The sequence below is a fragment of the Vulpes lagopus genome, chromosome 1 (assembly GCF_018345385.1).
Source record: "Vulpes lagopus strain Blue_001 chromosome 1, ASM1834538v1, whole genome shotgun sequence".
NCBI classification, from domain to species: domain Eukaryota; kingdom Metazoa; phylum Chordata; class Mammalia; order Carnivora; family Canidae; genus Vulpes; species Vulpes lagopus.
In genome coordinates this window covers 144,921,155-144,944,107 of record NC_054824.1, presented here as the reverse complement: position 1 = coordinate 144,944,107, position 22,953 = coordinate 144,921,155, and the positions used below count along the sequence as shown (strand labels likewise).

Here is a 22,953-nt window from a genome sequence, read left to right as displayed (position 1 = left end):
GCAGAGACACAGGCAGAGGGAGAAGCAGGCTCCATGCGGGGAGCCCCACGTGGGACTCGATTCTGGGTCTCCAGGATCACACCCTGGGCTGAAGACAGCGCTAAACCGCTGAGCCACCCAGGCTGCCCAGATTACTTAGAATCTTAAAAAATGAATAAAAGTAATCTCCACACCCAATTTGGGGCTCAAACCCATGATCCAAGAGCAAGAGTCGTAGGCTCTTCTGACTGAGCTTTCCAGGCAACCCCCAAAGACTTATTTCTAAAATACAGGGTGGGCAGCCTGGGTGGCTCAGTGGTTGAGCGTCTGCCTTTGGCTCAGGGCTGATCCCAGAGTCCTGGGATTGAGTCCCACATCGAGCTCTTTGCGTGGGGCCTGCTTCTCCTGTCTCTGCCTCTCTCTCTGTGTCTCTCACGAATAAAAAAATAAATGATCTTTAAAAAAAATACAGGGTGAAGCATGCTTTTTTTGAGATGACATTTGGATATTTACATGTACCATGTGCTAAATGAATCAGTTCATCTTATCCTTGTGGCAACCCTGTTATTCCCATTATTCCCGTTTTACAGATGAGGCAACGAAGACTCAGAGATATTGAATGACATGCCCAGTGATACAGTGGTAACTGCTGGTGGTAGAGGTAGGGTCCAAGCAGCTTGATCTAGAGTCTGCACTCTAAACCATTACTGCACTGCCCCCTTCCCAAGTGCGGAAATATGTAATTAAAGTGCTGTCGTTGCTGACTTCATTCTGAAGAGATGTGAGAGTAAAATAGTGACACAGATATACCCCACTGCGTGCCCCCCAGAATGCATAAGACAACCACATGAGGGCTATCCCCAGGAAAGTGGAGCCAAAGACCTACTCCATCTCATTGCTGCCTTTCACACTTCTAGAGTTTTCTTCCAGGGAAATGCCTTCAAAACTAATCTAGGAAGGGCACATGAATTGAGCCCCTGCTGAGTTTCAGATGCTTATAAAAATCGTCCTGTCTATCCTATGACATATTTTCACCCTCACATTATAGATGAGGAAATTGACTATCACAGGGAAGTCATTTCCTAAGATAATACAGCTATTAAATGGTAGAGCCAGTGACAGTTGATACGGGGTTGGCCCAACCAAGTGGCAGTATTCCCATGGCAGATGCTGCTACTTGTCCGTCAAAATCCATTCTCCTCGGGATCCCTGGGTGGCGCAGCGGTTTGGCGCCTGCCTTTGGCCCAGGGCGTGATCCTGGAGACCCGGGATCGAATCCCACGTCGGGCTCCCGGTGCATGGAGCCTGCTTCTCCCTCTGCCTATGTCTCTGCCTCTCTCTCTCTCTCACTGTGTGCCTATCATAAATAAATAAAATTTAAAAAAAAAATCCATTCTCCTCTCTTCCTTTGGCAGCAGAACCCCTGATTTATCTGGTCGCGTGGCTGCCTAGTTCAACACTACACTTTCCAGTCTCCTTTGCAGCAGCTGCACATACATGTGATTACACGCTGACCAATGAGGTCTGAGCAAAGATGACGTGCCATGTCCTGCCTTTTAGAAAACGCGTTTTCCAGCACTTCCTCTTTTTCTTCCCCTGGCTGGGAGGAAGGTGCTCTGGCGCAGCCAGGCAGCCATTCTAGGCCAGGGCATGGGAATCCCGTGTGGAGGACTGCAGAGCACCCCTCATACTTCGCAGCTCCGAGCTCTGAGCTCCAGGAAGCCACCACATTGGCTGGGGCTGCTTTCTTTCTTTCTTTTTTTTTTAAACATTTTATTGAGGGATCCCTGGGTGGCTCAGTGGTTTAGCACCTGCCTTTGGCCCAGGGCGCAATCCTGGAGCTCTGGGATCAAGTCCCGTGTCAGGCTCCTGGCTTCGAGCCTGCTTCTCCCTCCTCCTGTGTCTCTGCCTCTCTCTCTCTCTCTCTATGTCTCTCATAAATAATAAATAAATATTTTTAAAAAAACATTTTATTTATTTATTCATGAGAGACACAGAGAGAGAGGCAGAGACACAGGCAGAGGGAGAAGCAGGCTCCCTGCAGGGAGCCCAATGTGGGACTCAATCCTGGGTCTCCAGGATCAGGCCCTGGGCCAAAGGCAGGCACTAAACCACTGAGCCACCCAGGGATCCCCTGGGGCTGCTTTCATAAGAGAGGAACAAAGTTGTCTCTGCTTACAGGCACAGTTACATTGGGCTTTGTTACAGTAGATGAACCTGCATCCAAATCAAGACATCTTGAACCCCTGACAGGATTCCAAGGAAGGTGAGCAGTTGTGTCCCCAGCTGCTAGCTCCATGCTGGGCCCACAGGTCCTCTACAGATATTTCAATGAATCCTCAAAATCTCATGGTGAGGTAAAGTAGTTCACGGTGTCGTAGAAGCCCTCCCCTCTGACATGACTAGGAATGAATTATTTTATTTCAACTTAAAACAAAAAAGTAGGGGCAGCCCAGATGGCTCAGCGGTTTAGCGCCACCTTCAGCCCAGGGCGTGATTCTGGAGACCAGGGATCGAGTCCCATGTCAGGCTCCCTGCATGGAGCCTGCTTGTCCCTCAGCCTGTGTCTTTGCCTCTCTCTCTGTGTGTGTCTCTCATGAATCAATAAATAAAATCTTAAAAAAAAGAAAAAAGGACATTCATTTGCCATCTGTCCAAGTGTGGCCAGGGTCTTCTCTTTGAGGACGGGCCCATGATTGGAGCTCCCCATCCTTTCTGCATAAACCTCATTACAGATTGCCTACAATTTCCAGTCTGCTTCCTTAAGCTGGAACAACTGATGGCATGTTTGGAGCAATCTGAATGCAAAATTCATCTAGATTTTTACTATTTTGCCCCAAGATGTGATCATTGTCTTGCTCACATCTAATTCAATAGTAGTTTTTGAATTGACTCACCTTAATCAAGACCTCTAAGGATTCAACTTCATTTTCATACAAACAGTGCTTGTTTTCACACTTAGGTCATCAATTTATATAATATTTAATTAAAGCACAAAGTACAGTTACATATGGCATAAGCACATTTGGTACCAACACAATCAACTCTTGGTGAACATTAGCGTAGGTAGGGGGTAGCAGAACCACACGGCATTCTAGAGGGTGCTCACTGTGCAGGTTTGAATCCCAGCTTCCCCATCCATTAGCTGTGTGGCCTGGGAGGAAAGTCATTAACCTTTGTGCTGTCTGCCTCATCTGTGAAAGGGGGTCATCTGCTGCGAGGACTGCAGGAGAAAACATGCGTGAAGCACTCAGAGCAGGGTGTGGTGTGTGCTGAGTGATCATCATGCCTTACAAAACATGGTGGCCACTGACAGCAGCGGTCCCAATGGGCCTGGGGCATTGCCTCCCCCACCCACAAGGAAGTGGAGAAAGTGGAGCACATCGGTGGGTTAAGATGCATCCTCTGTAGTATTAGATCCTCATTTCCCCTTCAAGAAGATGGAGGTCAGGAGACAGTTCACAATGGCAAAATGTCCTGACTACTATGTCACAGCCAAGCTGACAAGAGCCTTCGCAATCAAGAGGTTTGGATCAGGAAGGAAAAAAGGGGAAATTCACTGTTCACTTTTCCTTTTTCTTTTGCCCATTGAGTCTGAAACTCCCAACAAGGAGCAAACTCCACACCCTGGCACCCAGACTGCAAAGGCCCTGTTCAGCCTACACAGGAGCCCACTGTTTGGCGATGTTACATCACCTGTCCTTAGAGCACTGAACAACCAGGAAAAGGCTTGGTCCTGGAAACCCCTAATGTTTGTGCGTCAGGGAGGTACCAAGGAGGCCACGTTCACGGTCAGCTGAGTGGAGTCATATGATGGCACAGAAGCCAGACTCGGTGGGTCTCCTCTGAGGGTTCCCGCTGGGGGTCTCCCTGGACCAGCTGGATGACCTGCAGGAGGCAGGGAGGGGCTTGCCAGTGGGGCTGGCTGGGGAAAGAGCAGAGGGCAGCTTCCCTGGCCCTTATGTCAGATGCTGGGCCCCAGGGCAAGAGGGGGAGGCTTGAGCGCCCACCCCAACCCTCAACTGTGTTGAGGTCAGCAGGATTCTCCCTCTCTGGGAGGCATCCAGTCAGGCTGCACAGGAGACCGGGGACACCCCAGACTTCCAGAACTGGGTAAGTGCTGTTCTGATTGCTCAAGGCTAAAGACAAACAGGCTCCAAGCACCAGATCCCCCAGGCACTGGGCCAGACTTCCTCCCAGTTTTTTTTTCTTTTAAGATTTTATTTATTCATGAGAGACACACAGAGAGAAAGGCAGAGACACACAGGCAGAGGGAGAAGCAGGCTCCATGCAGGGAGCCCGACGCGGCGACGCGGGACTCGATCCTGGGTCTCCAGGATCACACCCTGGGGGGGTCTCCAGGATCACACCCTGGGCTGAAGGCGGCGCTTAAGCCGCTGAGCCACCCGGGCTGCCCCCAGTTTTTTTATTTTTTAAAGATTTTATTTATTTATTCATGAGAGACACAGGAAGAGAGAGAGGCAGAGACATAGACAAAGGGAGAAGCAGGCTCCATGCAGGGAGCTCGATATGGGACACAATCCCGGGACTCCAGGATCACACCCTGGGCCAAAGGCAGGGGCTAAACTGCTGAGCCACCCAGGGATCACCCCCCTCCCAGTTGGAATGGTGATTATGTTCCCTTAAAAGCATCTGAAGCCACAACCCCCACCCCCACCCCTTTTATCTATCTCCAGGCCTCCTCTGCTTTCCCAGGAACCCACCTGTTGGCTTGGGGGCCATTGGGCACCAGAGTGCCAGGCTGCTCCATTCGAAGGGGGCATTGGCCTCCAAGTGGGAGATGGGCCCTGGGTCCTAGACCTGGGTGGGGAGGGACAGGCACATTTGTCACAGGCCTCTCTGCACTGAGAACATGGGGGAAAGAGAAAGCTTTGGGAGAAGAGCAAGGGTGGTGGGTGTTGGGATGGGTGCACTGGTCACTGACTCAGAGGGAGCACCAGAGACTACACTCTGTACAGGGCAGGTGTTCAGAGCAAGCCTGGGGGACTCCCTGCTGCTTTGGGGAGAACACTAGACAACAGCAAGTAGCCAAGAGCTCTGCCCCAGATGGCAAAGCCTTTGAGGAAAGAGGCTGGTAAACAGTGAACTAGGGCAAAAAATCACCCCATACTTGGCATGGAGTAGGCTTTCAATGAAACTTGGTACTCTAATTGCAAAGTTCTAGAGGCTAGGAAAGCCACGGAAGCGAGGAGGCAGAGGTGACTGTGGGAGGGTTTGGGGAAACTGGCCAGGGCCTGGAGACATGACCTGGGCAGGGGAGAGGGTCATTGGGCCTAAGTGGCTGTTGGGGTCCTGGCTGTCCAGGAACCGAAGGGGCTGGGACAGGGAAAGCGCTCCCATTTTCAGGGAGGAGATGCCCAGCTGGGGATGGCCTTCTCCCACTCACACTCCAGTCTCTGTGCCCAAGATGCCACGGGGACATCCGCCGGCGGCTGGTCCTCTCTCTCCTCCTGGCTCTCCTCGCACGCTTCTTCTTCCCACCTACCCCAAGACCTGGAGGGACAGAGAGCAGGAAGGAGAGCGGAACCTAGGACAGGTCCCCTCCTCTGTGGGGTGCCTGCAGGCCCCAACCCCCCCACCAGGCAGCTGCACACCTCCAGTGTACCTCCTCCCCTACGCTGGAGCTCTGGCCCCACCCCACTTACCTGTGCCACACTTCCGCTCTGCCCCTTCCCACCCCAGCTGGGGGCCCGGCCACCCCACCTGGAGCCTGGGGTCTCCCTGGAGCTGAAGTCTGGGAATGGTGGGGAGGAAAGGAACCAGTGAGGGGTGTATCCGTGGGCATATGTTCCCTCCACAGGCCATGCCCCACAGAGACAGACATGTTACAGACTGGGGTGTGCCACCCAGCTAAGAGTGGAAACCCACGGAGAGATCTGCACTAGCGACTCTCAAATTAGAATCAGGCTCTGGGACCATCAGGCCTGGCTGGAGCCTGGTCTCCACCCCACCCTGCCTGGGGCCTCTGGAGGCAAAGTCACAGAAAGCTGGTGGCCCCCTTCAGATGGACCCCAGCTCTTCTACCCCCCCACCCATCCAGTATTCTGCCTGGACTAGACTAATTTAATTTTGCTTGCAAATTATAAATAGAGTATCCTGGTCTTTAAGAGAAGACATAAACCTCATTAAATAAACAGAATAAATATTAAATATTAAGGTATAATTTAAATTCCTGGGTAGGAGGTTGGTTCCCTGAGATATCTCAAGGTGAGGAGAAATTGGACCTACTGAGAGGCTAGGAGGCAGAGAGAGGGTTGGGGGGAGCCAGAGAGGAAGGGGACGGTGGAGACCCACACAAAGAAGCACCCCCCAAGGATGGCCTGGGAGGGGATCCTCCCTGGAGCACTGCCCCCACCCTGTGGCCTTTTGTGGAACTGCAGCCAAGGACTTAAGGGTTTCCAACTCCTCCAGGTAGGGCTCAGCGTCCCTTTTTTTTTTTTTTTTTTTTAATTTTTAAAGATTTTATTTATTTATTCATAGACACAGAGAGAGAGAAAGGTAGAGACACAGGGAGAGGGAGAAGCAGGCTCCATGCAGGGAGCCCGATGTGGGACTTGATCCCAGGTCTCCAGGATCACACCCCAGGCTGCAGGTGGAGCCAAACCGCTGCGCCACCAGGGCTGCCCTAGGGCTCAGCGTCCTTGATTGCATCCCTTGGCTTCAAGTGCTTGGCTAGTTACCACTCAGGCAAGGAGCTGGCACAGCCTAGTCCTGGGAGACTCGGAGTGCCACAATCCCCCAACCCCCTTCCCACCTCCCGGGTGTCCTTGGAAAAGTGATATAGGTCTCCCCTCTGTGGGCTTCAAGGCAGAGAACACAGGGGTTCTCCGGTGCCGCATCTCTGAGGATGTGAACTGTTTACTACCACTCCTTCTCTGGTCACCTCTCCCCACCCCCAGCTCCTCGTCTCAGGTGTCACCTCACCAGGCTGTAGGTCGGTACAGGCCCCGCCTGGGCCAAGTGGGTTCTCATGGCATCTGCCAGCTTGGCCACCAGCCGATCCCGCACGGAGTCTGGCTCCTTCTGGGGAGTGGGTAGAGAATGGGGGATGGGAATGCCTGGGCTAAGCGCTCCTCTAGGGATTGGAGAAGCAAGAGACTGGAGAGGGGGAGGGAAGGCAGCTTTGTCTTCTCTCTACCCCACCCCCCGGGCCCATGCAGCACCCTGCTACCGCCTGCGCAGAACTGTGGACAGAGACCAAGGCCTCCTCACAACAGTGCCCTGGGACCTAGCCCACGGTGTGCCCGATACATGTTTGCTGAGTGGAAGGATGGCAAGAAGACAGAAGGCAGGACTGTCAGCAGAGGAGGCTTCCTGGAGGCACAGCAGGAAGAGTGAGGTTCTGGGGTGGGTGGTCCTACCTGACTCCGGGCCAGTGCTTCCTTATAGTACCACAAGGCCTGGTTGTGCTGCCCCAGCCTGGCTGCTGCGGCCCCCAGCCCCTCACAGGCCTGCCACTGCCCCTTCGTGTCCCCTGGGGAAGAGAGCCCAGGAGGTCCTCTCATGGGTCCCTGCATCACCAGCCCTCCCTTCCAGCCATACCCCCACCGGCCCCCAGGGACCCTCAGCCTGGGCCCTTGCCACACCACCTGCTAACGCCTCACCAGTATCCCGGGCAGCCTGTAGGGCATGCAGGTAGTTGTCTCTGGCTGCTCTGTGATTCCCCAGCTGACTCAGTGCAAATGCCAGGCTGCCGAAGCTGCGGCCCTGCTCCTGCCGCTGCCCCACGGAGCCTGAGGACAGAGCCGGCCCCATCCTAAGAGGGGTCTTTGGCTGCAACCAGGGGTGGCTCCCAGGAGTCCCGGTGCTAGCCCTGGCACACCTCCAGGTGTACCACAGACACCTCCACTCTCAATAGCCTCTCTTCAGGCCTGAGAGCATATGTCCCTCCCTGACCCGCCCCGCCCCTCACTAGTATGAGCCATGCAGCAACCCTGCCAGGCAGGCAAAGCAGGTGTCAATAGTTCTCCTCTTACCTGTGTGGAAACTGAAGCTCAGAAAGCCACAATGAATGTCAAGTCACACAAGCATTTGGTGGGAGGAAGCGCTGGCCTCACTTCAGGCCTCCTCTTCCTGCTGGGGCTCTTCCAGCTGCCCACTGCTGCCTCCCCAATCCCAGGCCTCAGCCTCTGAGCCCTCAACCCCCTGTCCTGCCTACCTACCCAATCTCCCACATTCCCAGCCCTTACCCCCTGCTTTGGGACTTCCCGGTCCCATGCCTGTCCCTAAAGGTCTGTCTACTCTTGGGCCTTGAGCCCCAGCTGGAGCCTTCTCTTAGTCCGGATCCCCTGCTCCGGGCCCTGGTACCCACCATGCAGGTCAGCTGCCTTCCGGTGAACATCCCGGGCTTCCTGATAGTTGCCAAGGGCGCTGTGGGCTGCTCCGAGGTTTGTCAGCACCATGGCCTCCTCTCCTGGCCCCCGGCACAGGGGCAGGGCCCGCAGGAAGGCCTCAGCTGCTAGCGAGAACAGCTGGAGCTGGGAGTAGCTCAGGCCCAGGTCGTTATAGAGCTGCCCTGAGGGTGTGGCCAGGGGCACAGGTAGCCAGGTCAGATGCTGCTGAAGCTGTATTGTATGGCCCCCTGTCCCACTCTCCCAGGGTCCTCCAGCCCCCTACCCTCAGAAAAGTCCCTGTATGCACCCCACTTCTTGGTATCTCCTGGTCTGAATGTCCCCAGACCCCACACCTCCTCTGCCCAAGGGCCTCACCCAGCAGTCCCTGCTCAGGACTCCTCTCAGCAAGCCTCTGGCTCTCCTCCAGCACCTGTACTATGTCACCCATCCCGTGTTGCCCACTCTTCAGCATACAAGCTGCTGCAGCCCCCAATGCCAGGGCTGCATCCTGAGGCTGCCCTGCTTGGACGTAGGCCTGGCTTGCTTCCTGTAGACAGTGGGCTGCTAGTGTGGGCTGTCCCAGAGCCCGGTAGCAGGCTCCCATTTTTGCTTGGGCCTGCCCCTGGTCACCTAATGGGTGGTAGTGCCCCAGGGCCCTGTGGTACCAGGCCAAAGCTTGGGGCAGCTTGCCCAGGGCCTGGTAGGCCAAAGCCACGTTGAAACATTGGTCCCCATGACCCTTGCCCTGCGCCTCCTCTTCAGGTCGGGCTCGCAGGAGCAGCTTGAGGCCTCTGGCTGGGTCCCCCGTCTCCACATAGGCGGCCCCCAGGTTGAAGGCACAGGCCCGGAGAACAGAGGTGTCCTGAGTTTGTGGGGCCTCAGAGGCCAGGATGAAGGCCCTCTGGAAGCTGGTCAAGGCTTCATGGTTCCGGCCAGCCAGTAGGGCTCCATGGCCAGCCCTGGTGAGGGCTTGGATGCTGGCCTCTTGCTGTGGCCACTTTTGCTTCTTCTTTTTCTTCTTGGAGGTTGAGGGTTCAGGCTCTTGGGGGACATCTTCAGGGTTGGAGAAAGACATAATGCTAACAGTGGGGAGCAGAGGGGTCAGTGTGTCACCCTTGGCTTCCTCCAAAGCAGGATCCCTGTGGAGTAATTCAGCCCTACCCCTGCCCTGCTGTGACCTCTGCCATCTGACACTGTGTCATGGATCCTGCTGGCCATATCAACCCTTACTCCAGTGTTCTGACTCATTCTCAGTCTTTTGGGACCCAGGTCAAGGAACAGCTCCCAGAGAGCTTCCTCCCTCAACCATCTGTGTCTTTCTGGGCTCCCAGAATGCCTCACACCCATGTCCTTTATAGCACTTGTCATGCCAGGCTGAAATTGCTGACTTTCTTGTCTATCTCTACTAGATTTGGAGGAGTATGAGGGTCTGGCACATAGTAGGTCCTCCATAAATGTTCATCGAATGAGATGGGCACAATAATGTGAGTGTACCTAATGCCACTGAGCGGTGCGCTTAGAAATGGCTTAACAAGGAGTGCCTGGGTGGCTCAGAGGTTGACCGTCTGCCTTTGGCTCAGGTCATGTGATTCCGAGGTCCTGGGATCAAGTCTCATGTCAGGCTCCATGCAGGGAGCCTTCTTCTCCCTCTGCCTATATCTCTGCCTCTTTCTGTGTGTCTCTCATGAATGAATAAATATTTTTTAAAAATGGCTTAACAAGGTAAAAGTCATGTTATATGTATGTTACCATGATACAAAAAAAATCCTCATTAGGATGCCCGGGTGGCTCAGAGGTTGAGCATCTGCCTTTGGCTCAGGGTGTGATTCTGGGGTCCTGGGAGTGAGTCCCACATTGGGCTCCCCACAGGAAGCCTGCTTTTCCCTCTGCCTATGTCTCTGCTTCTCTCTGTGTGTCTCTCATGAAAAAATAAATAAAATCTTTTAACTAACTAAATAAAATAAAAATTTAAAAAACCACCCCCCCAAAAGAAAATCCTCATTGAAGGAATAAACAAATAGACAGGTGAACAGAGCACATGCAAGGCCTCACCCCCACCACCTCCTTCACACTGTTCTACCATGGACACCCATCCGCTCACAATCTGGGCACTCCTGCGCCTGATCTCAAGGTGTAGATCAAGTGGGCTCAGCAGACACCTGGTGAGCGCCTGCTGCATACCAGGGGCCTGCAGGGCACTAGGGATACAAAGCTGAGCAGGCTATTGAATTGGCAAGGATTTGGCTTTCAGGAAGGAGGATGCTGCCTTTCATTCACTGCCCACTCCCTATCTCAGGAGACCTCTTTCCCCATAGCTGGCCAGTCTGGTCTCACCAGCACCTGCTCTGGTCTCAAATATGCTTCCCTCATCAGTATGTATTTCCTATAAGGGTCTCTCCCCTAGGAAGGCAAAGCCTCTTCCTGATTTCTCCTCCCAGGAGATGGGGGAAGGGGTGGCAGACTCAGGCCTTGTCTCTCAGCACCTCCTCTTTTCTTTGTCCTTCCCCCTGTTTTTTAGAAGAGGCAGGCAGAGGTGATTGTCTTTTTAAAGAAATTTCCCTTGCAAGTAGGAATACCAGGAATCCTGCCTTCAAGGCCCTCCTTCCTGGGGCATTCTTGGCTACCGCCATCAGGCCTTGGGGCCCAGCCACGGTAAGACTTACCTCCCTCCATCTTCTCTGCTCTCTGAGGCTGGATTTCTGGAATGGTCCCTTTGGCTTGGGTTACCTGGCCAAGCTCTGAGCTCAAAGCCCTGGGGTTACCAGACAGTCAGGTACCGCCCTCCACTCCAGGGGGATTTTTTGATGGACAGCTCAGGTGCCCTATCATAGTGCTGAATCACTGATGGCGGCTGGGGGCACAGTTACCTGGATTCCATTGCCCTTCCAGCCCCACCATTCCCCACCTCATCCCTGCACACACCCCTCAAGTCCTGCACTGTGAGCAGGGAATCACAGCATGATGGCTTGTTACTAGTTACAACCTCAGGGATCATCTCTCCCATCTCTCCTCTCACTCTACGGAGGAGGGGAATCAGAAGCAAGTGGGACTTGACTGAGGTCACAGAGCAGCCACTGAGCTGGGATCAGACCCAGGTTTTCTGATTCCTGGCTAATTAGCCCAGGGTTCCTTCCACTGTACTATGATCACAAGCTGTAACAAGGACTGTCCTAGAATGAACCTTTTCTCACACACACGCCCAGAGGCACATACCTACACAGTGTGCTCCTGTGTGGTACATCTCACATTTGGGAATGGGGTTAAAGGTTGATGGTCAGGACAGCCGGGAGATCAGAAGAGTCTTTCTGCTCCCGAATCTTCTTCCCAAGCAGAGCTCCACGTTCCGCTTAATGAGAGGACAGCAGATCCCAGGACAGTGGGCACCTATTGTACTAACTCACCCAGGGTGGCCTGGAGCAGAAAGCCAATCTTCTCATTTACCCTGGGGGAGAGGGAGCTCTCTTTTAAGTAGAGAGGCCTTTGCCAGAAACAAAGTTATAGGAAGTAGCAGGGCTCCCTTGCACTGGCTAGTGTGCCGGCACAGTGCTGGGTGCCATAGATGGGGCTTGTGTCCAAGGCAGGCTTTCTCAGCTGCCTGCAGCTCCTACCCATGGGCTGGCCTCCAGGATGCCACCACCATATGGCCAGGGCCAACACTCAGCTCAGTCCGTGGCCACTCGGTAGGCTTCCCTTCCAGGGAAAGGTTTGGGGAGGGTGCAGGGACTGAAACGACTCTCGCTGAGGTTCCAATGACCTCTCAATGGCTTGGTGATCATTTCTGAATCATTTGCTTGTTTGATTTCCACTTTATCTGACATATCCTTGCCACTGTCTCCTCACTTGGCTTCCAGGATCCATTGTATCCTGGCTCTTTCTCTTCCTCTGACACTTCCTTCTCTGTCTCCTTTGCTGGGCCCTCTGCCTACCCCTTAAATGCAAATAGTTTCCAACCCTCTGCCCTTTGCTTTTTTCTTACTTTACATACACTTTCATGAACATTCCATCCACTCGTCTGATTTTCACACCACTGATCAGCCAATAATTTCTAAACATATGAAAAAAAAAATTCTAAACATATGTCTCTAGACTTGGCTTTTGTCCAAGCGACATTCCTGTTTCCTGCTATCTGCCCATCCCCCATTCCCAGTGTTCACTGGTTCACCACCAACTAGTCCAAGAGCTAGAAACATGGGAGGCAGCCACGACCTCCCCTCCTCCAGCTTATTCCTACTCGTTCTACCTCTGAGACTTCTCCCCTGCATGCCTTCTCCTCTGCAGCATCCTAGCCACAGCCGTGGAGATGGTGGTAGCACACGGTGGTAGGGAACTCAAGCTTGAAGCTACACTATCTGAATTTGTGTCTTGGCTCCACCAGTTTAGCTGTGTGACATTTCTAAGCCTCATTTCCCTCATCACTATAATGAAGATAAAACAAGATGATGCTAAATATAGTACCAGCATACCATAGACACTCAGTGCATGTTATTGCTGTGTGTGGTATCTAACCCCAGCATGTGAGAAGTACATCTCTCCTCAGGCCCTGTTTCCAGTCCCTGTTGCACTGGGATGGAGAAGACAGTGTGAGTCAGTTTGGTTCACCCCCTCCCTTCTCCCAGGGTGGAGGCCAAGCTGGAGAGAGTATGGGATGCTACGACTTGAGAGGGAAGGCCCATTGAGTTCTTAGCCATCTACTTACTCTCCACTTGGCCCTCTCAGGCCCAGGAGCCCTTAACCCAAGGAGAAATGGGGGTAGCTCGTCCATGTACTTCCTTTCTAGCTGGGGTGGGGGTTTCTGTATATCAGGGCCTTGTTAGCAACTGTTCCTTGTCAGGTCCTGTGCTGTCCATGGCCTTCCCAGAAAGCAGGGAGTGGGCTTCTATCACCAGCAGTCTAGATTCCCTCTACTTTCCTGCGTGGTGAGCGAAGGGGAGCCACCCTCTACAAACCCCACAACTCCCACAGTTTTGTCTCAGCCCTGCATCTCCTCTGTTCCTCGGAAGGTTTGGATGATTTCTGTGTTCTACCCCTCTAAGTGCCTCCCCTGAGGCTATGAGCATAGGCTGCAGCTTGACTGGGGCACTGGTAGGAGGGAGGGAGGGCAAAAGGAGAAATACCAGGTGGGGGAAGCCCATTAGGTAATATAGCAAAACAAAATTTTAGGATAGGTGTCATTATAATTATTTTGACTAGTTCAGGCCTTACTAGCTCTCACCTGTGCTGCTGCCATACACTCTGGGTTGGTCTCTGGCCCTAGTGTCACCTGGCTCCAAGCCCCTGCTGCAAAATGAATCTTTGTAAAATGTGAACCGGGACTCGACCTATATGTAAAGTGTTCTTGAGCTTGTGGCTGCTCCCCAGACCGCATCCTGCTCTTCAGCCTGCTGTCTGGCATTGCAGCTGCTGCCAGCGTTGTCTCTAGAGGTGCTCTTCCCGCCTCTCCCTGTCCGAACTCTGTTCACCTACAGAACTGCACCAATTTTTGTTTCCTGGGCTCCCTCCTTGGTCACAAGTGCTGTTTGTGCTAAGATTCATTTCTCCTTCAGGCTGATGAAGTCTTGTTCCCTTTCCAACAAACATCAGCTAGGACCTCCACTAGGAAGTCCTCCTGTCCTTCGCTGCCCTTAACTTCATTACCGTAGTAACTTCATTGCTGTAGCGACCTCATTCCTCTGAATATCGCTGACCTCTCATGTATTTTGACTGTCACTCATTCCAGAATAGCAGGTTATATATAGGGCATCAACTATGCTGATTTTTTAAGATATTTTATTTTTTAAGCAATCTCTACACCCAACGCGGGGCTTGAACCTACAACCCCTAGATGGAGAGTTGCGTGCTTTACCGACTAAGCCAGCCAGGCGCTCCTAACTATGGTAATTTCTCTCTGCATCCGCGCCATCTAGCTCACGCAAGCTGGCCCGCAAGTTAGCGGGAGCCAAGAACGCTACAGGAGGCGCAGCGGAGTTCCTGAGAACGCTAGGGCAAATGATGGAGGAGAGGGTAGAGGAGGATCCCTAGAGGAACAGCAGCCACCCGCCGCGCGGAGAGGGAGATGCCGCTCCCACTGTGCCGCAGCACCTCCTTCTCCGCACCTGGCGGCGTGCCAGCGCCTGCACCGTCCGGACTACACATCCCAGCTGCCCCCGCGGTTCGGGCCGGAAGTTCTGTCGGGCTGCTGCAACGACGAGGGCGGCGGCCCGGCGGCGGGAGATTCAAACCTGGGAGGAGGAGGAACATGGAGCCGCGGAGAGCGGGCGCGGGCTCGGCGCTGTGTGAGTGCAGAGGGGGCCAAGGAAGGGGGCGGGCCTGCGCGGCGCGGGGAGGGAGCCCCCCGGCGGGTCTCCGGCGGGCCCAGGTGGAGCCGGAGCGGCGAGACGCCGGACTCCGCCGCGCTTCAGACCTTCCAGGGTTTTCTCCCTCGTCCCCGCATTACGGGGGCTGGGGCTGGGCGGCTGTGGGTGGTGTGGATGGCCCCTGGAGCAGGCAGCAGCTACGGATGGCGGGCATGCTTGCCACGCGCCACCAGGGGCCGGGACTCCCGTCCGATGCCGCGGGGGAGACGGTGGCTCTCGAAGTGTGCCGGGGATGACCGGAAGTGACCCGCACGCTCCTCAGCCCTGTGTCGCTGCGCCAGCTCGCTGGGTCGGGGCCCATCGTCTGCTCTGGTAACAAGCACTGCTGTGCTGCTGCCTCACCGTACGTAACCGTGCAGGTAGTCCGCGGACCACACTTGCAAAAACACTGTTTTGGAAAGACAGTGGGGTCAGAAGGATTGGACGGCAGAAAGGCTGCTGCTGCCTGACCTTCTGAACAAAGGCAAAATCTTCTTCCACCCCTTCCCCTTTCTTGCCATTAGGGCTCAAAAAAACAAAGTCCTTGTTCTCGGATCTGTTGAAGGAAAGTTAGTTCTAGACCTGTGAAGCGCAGGAAGATTTTTTTTTTTAATTAAAAAATTTTTTAAAATAAGACTGTGTGGGGGACACCTGGGTGGCTCAGCGGTTGAGCGTCTGCCTTCAGGTCAGGGTGTGATGATGGGGTCTGGGATAGAGAGTCCCGTATCGGGTTTCCCGCGGGGAGCCTGCTTCTCCCTCTACCTGTGTCTCTGCCTCTCTCCGTCTGTCTCTCATGAGTAAATAAATAAAATCTTAAAAAAAAAAAAAAAAAGTGTGTATGTAGGGAGGAAGCCCTGCCCGTCTCACACAGCCCTCAGTTCATAACTCCGAGGTGATGTCATTTGCTTACTGGTTTATTTTCCATGCTTAGCAACCAACGCTTGTAGACGTTGTGTGTGTGTGAACTTGCTTAACTGCCAATTCCAACAAGCCCCGCCCCTGGTCCAAATCATGTTGCAGGATGTGCTATATAGGGAAATAAGGGAAAGAGTGGGATTAACATTACGTGTTGCCTCAAAGACAGACGTGTCTCTTTCCAAGCCCTCTGTTTATTCCTCGTGTGTGTACCTGTTCAGCTTTCTCTCCCCCGATCTGATTTTTTTAAAAGATTTTTTAATTTATTTATTCATGAGAGACACAGCAAGAGAGAGAGGCAGAGACACAGGCAGAGGGAGAAGCAGGCTCCATGCAGGGAGCCTGATGTGGGACTCGATCCCAGATCCTGGGATCACACCCTGGGCCAAAGGCAGACGCTCTACCGCTGAGCCACCCAGGCGACCCCCGCCCCCCATCTGATTTTGTATTGTCTTCCAGAAGGCCACTCCAGAGGTGGGAGATGGGAGAAGGGGAGGTTGAAGGGAGGTGGAGGCTAAGGCGGAATAGTATGTTGACTCACCTAGGGGATTCTCCGCTCTCACGTTTGGGGGTCAGCCTATTGTCTGCATTTTATTTAGTGTGAAGATTGTTTTCCTCCTCAGGTGACTTATACCAAAAAAAGTAAAGATATCCTTGTGATCTTGTAAGACTCTCTGTCCTACTTCATCCGAAGTGAGTGCCCTCCTTTTCCACGTGGTTCTCTTTTTTTTTTTTTTTTTTTTTTTAAGATTTTATGTATTCATTCATGAGAGACACAGAGAGAGAGGCAGAGACACAGGCAGAGGGAGAAGCAGGCTCCATGCAGGTAGCCTGACGTGGGACTCATCCCTGGTCTCCAGGATCACACCCTGGGCTGAAGGTGGCGCTAAACCACTGGGCCACCGGGGCTGCCCTCCACATGGTTCTCTTTGTTGAGCTGCCCCCTCCTGCTTCATTCTTTAAGATTTTACTGGTGGGAAGAACCCTTTGCCTCCTCTGCTGCTTGCATGTCTGTGGCTGTAATCACACTTGTCACTTCAGGTTGGAATTTGTCACTTACACGTTTTTCTTTTCTAATGCTAATCTGTAAGGATCCACTGGCCCATGGCCTGACAGATAGAAGGTAGGGTACGAATGCATGGAGATTGGATGATGAGTCCCAGTTGGTCCTGTTAGCTCCAGCTTCTGGGAGGGTGCCTGAGGAGGATGACACGGGCCAGGTCTTAGAGAACACAGAGACTACGTTCCCAGCCACAGAGGGGTCTGGACGGACAGGAAGGAGGGGTCAGGAGATGGCTGGAGGGAAAAAGAAAGGAGCTCCCCGTGAAGGGGTCCGGACCAGGGCAGCTTTACGAGATGGGGGCCAAAGATTGGAGCAAGGGGTGTTAGGAAGAGGGGGACAGACGTATGAGTGGTCTCTGGGCAGAGCTGCCCAAGCAAGTCTGTTGAGAAGCACTTCAGCACTCTGGCCCTTTGTCTAACACTTCTCACCTTGACCCTCACTCCTCAGATGAACGCCTCACAGCTGAGGAAATGGATGAGCAGAGGCGGCAGAATGTGGCCTATCAGTACCTGTGCCGGCTGGAGGAGGCCAAGCGGTGAGCAGATGGCTGCCCCCTTCTGGTCCCCCTTCCCCCCCCTGCCCACCCCAGGCGCCTACCCCCTCACCGATACAAAAGGACAAGAGTCCATTCTTCTCTCTCTCTCTCTCTCTCTCTAAGACTTTGTTTTGTTAGAGCAGTTTTGGGTTCAACATCAGGAGGAAGACTGAGATTTCCCATGTAACCCCTGTGCCCACACATACACAGCCTCCACTGTCAGCATCTGCAGGAGTGGCGTGTTTGTTACAACTGATGAATTCACCTTGACACATAGTCTCCCAAAGCCCATACTTGACCTTAGGGATCACTCTTGGTGTCATGCACTCTGTGGGTTTGGACAAATGGCAAATGACACATATCCACCGTTAGAGTATCTTAGAGTGGTTTCATTGCCCTAAAAATCCTCTGCTCTGCCTCTTTGTCCTCCCATCTCACCCCTGGCAACCATTCCTCTTCTCCTGTTTCTAGAGTTTCTCCATAGTTGGACTCATACAGCACAAGCCTTTTCAGACTGTCCTCTTTGACTTAGTAGTATGTGTTTGATGTTCCTCCGGGTCTTCTCAGGGCTTGACCGCTCATTTCTTTTTAGTGCTGAGTGATATTCCATTGTCTGGATGGACCACAGTTTATTAATCCATCACCTACTGAAAGACATCTTGGTTGCTTCCAAGTTTTGGCAGTGAGGGATGAAGCTGCTATAAGCATTTATGTGCAGGTTTTGTATGGACATGTGTTTTATTTTATTTTTTTAAAGATTTTATTTATTTATTCATGAGAGACACAGAGAGAGAGAGGCAGAGACACAGGCAGAGGGGTAAGCAGGCTCCATGCAGGGAGCCCGACGTGGGACTCAATCCCAGGTCTCCAGGATCACACCCTGGGCCAAAGGCGGCGCTTAACTGCTGAGCTACCCGGGCTGCCTTGGACATGTGTTAGTTACTCATTTGGGTAAATACCAAGGAACATGGTTGCTGGATCATATGGTAGGAGTATGTTTAGTTTTGTGAGAAATCATTAACTTGTCTTCAACATGGCTGCACCATTTTGCATTCCCAGCAGCTGTGACTAAAAGCCTGTTGCTGCATTTCCTCTCAGCGTCGGGTATTGTCAGCGGCCCAGAGTTCGGTCGTTCTGATAGGTGTGCAGTGATATCTCATTGCTCTAATTTGCATTTCCCTGATGACATATGATGTGGAGCATCTTTGCAGATGCTTAGTTCCCATTTGAGTGTCTTTTTTGGTGAGGTGTCTGTTAATGGGTGTCTGTGGCCCATGTTTTAATCCATCACTTTTTCTTTTATTGTTGAGTTTTAAGAGTTCTTTGTGTGTGTGTGTTTTTGTTTTAGTAATTTTTACGCCCAACGTGGGGCTCGAACTCACAACTCTGAAATCAAGAGTCACATGCTTCACTGACTGAGCCAGCCAGGCACCCCGTTCTTTTTGTATTTCAGATACTAGTCTTATCAGATATGTGTTTTGCAAATATTTTCTCCCACAGTGTGTCTTGTCTTCTCATTCTCTTTTCTAGAGCAGAAGTTTTTTTTTTTTTTTTTTTTTTAAGATTTTATTTATTTATTCATGAAAGACACACAGAGATAGAGAGAGGCAGAGACACAGGCAGAGGGAGAAGCAGGCTTCATGCCGGGAGCCGGATGTGGGACTCGATCCCGGGACTCCAGGATCGTGCCCTGAGCCGAAGGCAGGCGCTAAACCACTGAGCCACCCAGGGATCCCCCTAGAGCAGAAGTTTTTCATTTTAATTAAGTCCAGCTTGTCAGTTATTTCTTCCAATGATTGTGTCTTTGGTGTTGTGTCTAAAAAGTTATTGCCTAGGGTTGAGGTGGGGGATTATGGCCAGGGGCCCCTGGCTGGCTCAGGCTATGGAGCATGCAACTCTTGTTTTGTTTTGTTTTGTTATTTAGATTGTATTTATTTATTTGACATTGCACAGGCAGGGGGAGCAGCAGATGGAGAGGGAGAAGCAGGTTACCCACTGAGCAGGGGAGTGCCAACCAGGTGTACCAAGCATGCAACTCTTGATCTTGGGGTCATGGGTTCAAGCCTGATGTTGGGCATAGACTTATTTTTTTTTTAAATAAACTTAAAGGGCAGTCTGGGTGGCTCAGTGGTTGAGCGCCGCCTTCAGCCCAGGGCCTGATCTTGGAGACCTGGAATTGAGTCCTGAGTCGGGCTTCCTGCATGGAGCCTGCTTCTCCCTCTGCCTATGTCTCTGCCTCTCTCTCTGTGTGTCTCATGAATAAATAAACAAAATCATAAATAAATAAATAAATAAACAAACAAACAAACTTGAAAAAATAAAACAAAAGTCATTGCCACACTGAAGGTCACCTGGGTTTTCCCCTGTGTTCTCTTCTAGGAGTTTTACAGTTTGACATCTTACATTTAAATTGATGATACATCTTGAGTTGATTTTTGTGAAGGGTGTAAAGTGTATGTCTGGATTTATTTCTTTTGCATGTAGATGTCCAGTTGTTCTAGTGCCATTTGTTGAAGACATGATCTCTGCTCCATTGGATTGTCTTTGCTCCTTTGTCGAAGATCAGCTGACTGTTGTTATGTGGGTCTGTTTGTGGGCTCTCCATTCTGTTTGATACGTGTATCTGTTTTTTCACTGAGGCCATACTGTCTTGATTACTGTGGCCAAGATGGTTGGTGTCAGTCCTCCAGCTTTGTTCTTTTCCTGCGATATGGTATTGACTATTCTGGATCTTTTGGCTCTCCATACAGACTTTAGAAACAGCACCTTTGCTGTCCACAAAATAATTTGCTGGGAGTTTGTTTGGGATTGCACTGAATCCATAGACCCAGTTGAGATGAACTAACATCTTGGCAGTATGGAGCCTTCCCATCCATGAGTGTGGGTTATCTTTCCATTTTTTTCTTTTTTTTTTTTTTAAGTATTTGGAACCCAGTCACAAGTCTGTTTTTTTTTTTTTTTTAAGATTTTATTTATTCATGAGAGACACACACACAGAGAGAGAGAGAGAGAGAGAGAAAGAGAGAGAGAGAGGCAGAGACACAGGCAGAGGGAGAAGCAGGCTCCATGCAAGGAGCCTGATGTGGGACTCAATCCCGGGTCTCCAAGATCACACCCTGTAGCACTAAACCATTGTGCCACCGGGGCTGCCCTATCTTTCCATTTAGTTTGGTTTTCCTTTGATCTTATTCATTAGGGTTTCATAGTTTTCCTCAGAGGTCTTGTATATGTTTTGTTGGATTCATACCTAAGTGTTTCATTTTTGGGGCGCTAACAGAAACAGTATTGTGTTTAATTTCAAATCCTAAATTCTTCACTGCAGTATATTGGACTGCAACTGACTTGTATAGTAACCTTATGTCCCATGGCCTTGTGTGGTCACTTGTTAGGTCCCTGAGGCTGTGTCACCTTCTTTCAGATTTTCCACATAGACGGTCATGCCATCTGTGAGTAAAGGCAAAACCACATCCTTTTATCCCCCTACACACTTCAGTGTCTGTCTCTAAATGTACGGACATTTGCTCACATAATAACCACGATGCCATTTTAATACCCAGAGAAGTTATTCATTAATCCTTGGAAAATCAACACCAAGCCATTTTCAAATTTTCCTGATTGTCTGAAGAAATAACCTGTTTTTCAGTTGGCTTATTCAAATAAGGATGTAAAAAAGCTCACATGTTATGTTTGGTTGCTGTGTCTCTGAATCCTCTTCAATCTAGAATAGCCCACTCCCCTTTCCAGTTCTTTATGTCATAACTGGGTGAAGAAACTGGCTCATGTGCCCTGCATTCTGGATTTGTCTGTTTGCTTTCTTGTGTCAAACAGTTTGTTTCTCTGTACCCCATGTTTCCTGCAAAGGGATGTTGGCTCTAAAGGCAGCATAAAATGCTTAGTTCTTTCCTCTTTTTTAAAAAATTTTTTAAAAAGATTTTATCTATCCATCCATGAGAGACACAGAGAGAGAGAGAGAGAGAGAGAGAGAGAGGCAGGCTCTACGTAGGGAGCCTGATGCGGGACTCGATCCCAGGACTCCAGGATCACACCCCAGGCCAAAGGCAGGCGCTCAACCACTGAGCCACCCAGGCGTCCCTCGTTCTTTCCTCTTTTTTTTTTTTTTTTTTTAAGATTTTTATTTATTTATTCATGAGAGACACAGAGAAAGGCAGAGACACGGGCAGAGAAAGAAGCAGTCTCCGTGTAGGGAGCCTGATATGGGACTAGATCCTGGGTCTCCGGGATCACGACCTGAGCTGAAGGCAGACGCTTAACTGCTGAGCCACCCAGGCGTCCCTAGTTCTTTCCTCTTAATCAATAGTATATTTTTAATGTTCTCTAGAAAAGCAGATCACACAAGTAGACAGGAAATCAGTGGGGAAGTTTGGAGAACCCCTCTGAAGACCCCGATGCTCTCTCACACCACCATATTAACAATAGGCTTCCTGGGTCTACTCCCAGTGTGTTTACACTTGTTAGCTCAAGCAGCCCCTGCCGCTGCCTCCTTGGTGGGGGTGCAGCCCACGCTGTCTTCAGTGTGCAGGTCACACAGCAAGGCTCTGAGGGGTGAGGTGGAGGAGATGGTGTGCAAGGCAGGTCTTCTGGTTCTGTGTCCTTTCTGTCCTTTTGTGCTGCTGCCATCAACCAACAACCTCTATCGTCATCAAAGCTGGGTTAGGGCTTTGTTACCCTAGACAGACAGATGTTACCCTCTAGGCCTGGGTTCTCAGAAAACATGCAAAATGAGAAAAGTGAGCAGATTTGGTATGGTGGGATAGGTGTGCCAACCAGACTGAGGCAGGGTCTAGCATGCAACAGGTAAGGGCCTCTCCAAAGCTGCGCCAGTTCAGGATCTGTCGGGATTTTCAGGGGTGGGCAGGGGCTGAGGACTGGCCATTCCAGTGTTTGGGGCAGCTTGGGACCAGGTGGGGACAGCCAGACAGGGGCAGAAAGGGGAGTGGAGAGTAGGGCAGGAGCAGAGGCAAGACTTGAAGGCCCCTCTCTGCCCAGGGAGGGGCGGGTGACAGGTACTCTCCTGCTCTTGCACTTTCAGCTGGATGGAGGCCTGCCTGAAGGAGGAGCTTCCTTCCCCGGTGGAGCTGGAGGAGAGCCTCCGGAACGGAGTATTGCTGGCCAAGCTGGGCCACTGTTTTGCACCTGCCGTGGTTCCCTTGAAGAAGATCTATGATGCAGAGCAGTTGCGGTATCAGGTAGGGAAGGGAGAGCTCTACCTTCCAGCTGCTTCTTCCCAAACTTCCCCTTCTCCCCAAAGCTGTGAGAGCAGGGTGACCACATAATTTATTGTCCAAGCCTGGACATGTTTGAGGATGAAAGGGGGTGCTAGCAATACCTGCACGGGGCCCACAGGAGTGGTGGGTGTCCCCCAGCCGGACACTGTGTGCTGTCTTTAGCAGCAAGGGACTCCTGCTAGGTGGGCCCTGAGATGCCCCTGAAGGACACTTCTAAGCAGACTTTTCTGTCCACGTGGACACTCAGAGGCTTGTGGCCTTGCCACCCTGATGGTACCCCTGGGCCCGCTGCCCCTTCCCTTTGCTGGACCAACCCAGCCTGTCTCTTCCTGTGTCACCTCCAAACTCCTCTTTTCTAGGAAGCCTCCCTGGGTTGTTAATCCCACCTTCTCAGATGTCCTGCTGTGTCAGTCATTCCTGGTGGTTTCTGTCTGTGTTTCTCTGGCCCGAGGGGCTAGGGGACAGAATATGGGAAACCAGGGTCCTCTGGCTCCCACCCCTTTCAAACCTCAGAGCTGTGCTCTAGGCT

General features: G+C 51.8%; 2 protein-coding genes across 4 annotated transcripts in view; one reads left to right on the top strand and one right to left on the bottom strand.

Annotated features, from left to right (window-relative positions):
- Window positions 1–3,785: 3,785 nt before the first annotated feature.
- TTC24 (tetratricopeptide repeat domain 24) lies at window positions 3,786–9,408 on the bottom strand. Its single transcript, XM_041749438.1, has 9 exons — window positions 8,709–9,408; window positions 8,312–8,515; window positions 7,605–7,733; window positions 7,362–7,474; window positions 6,925–7,023; window positions 5,646–5,734; window positions 5,387–5,493; window positions 4,704–4,800; window positions 3,786–3,867 (listed from the first exon to the last, which is right to left on the bottom strand). The coding sequence occupies exons 1-9, from the start codon at window positions 9,406–9,408 to the stop codon at window positions 3,786–3,788; spliced, it is 1,620 nt and encodes a 539-aa protein (XP_041605372.1).
- Window positions 9,409–14,517: 5,109 nt separating this feature from the next.
- Window positions 14,518–22,953, top strand: part of IQGAP3 (IQ motif containing GTPase activating protein 3) — a 35,782-nt gene continuing 27,346 nt past the window's right edge. For all 3 annotated transcript variants that reach the window (XM_041760172.1, XM_041760093.1, XM_041760018.1), the window contains exons 1-3: window positions 14,518–14,605; window positions 17,091–17,178; window positions 22,229–22,385. In XM_041760172.1, coding sequence (XP_041616106.1) covers window positions 14,569–14,605; window positions 17,091–17,178; window positions 22,229–22,385 — 282 coding nt within the window. In that variant the 5' untranslated portion in view covers window positions 14,518–14,568. The remainder of the gene's footprint in view (window positions 14,606–17,090; window positions 17,179–22,228; window positions 22,386–22,953) is intronic.

Coding starts and splice junctions, on each gene's coding strand:
- TTC24 (XM_041749438.1), bottom strand. CDS start 9,408: ATGTCTTTCTCCAACCCTGAAGATGTCCCCCAAGAGCCTGAACCCTCA. Junction 5,735..6,924: donor CTGTACCGACCTACAGCCTG/GTGAGGTGACAC, acceptor CACCATTCCCAG/ACTTCAGCTCCAGGGAGACC. Junction 5,494..5,645: donor AGAGCGGAAGTGTGGCACAG/GTAAGTGGGGTG, acceptor CTGTCCCTCCAG/GTCTTGGGGTAGGTGGGAAG.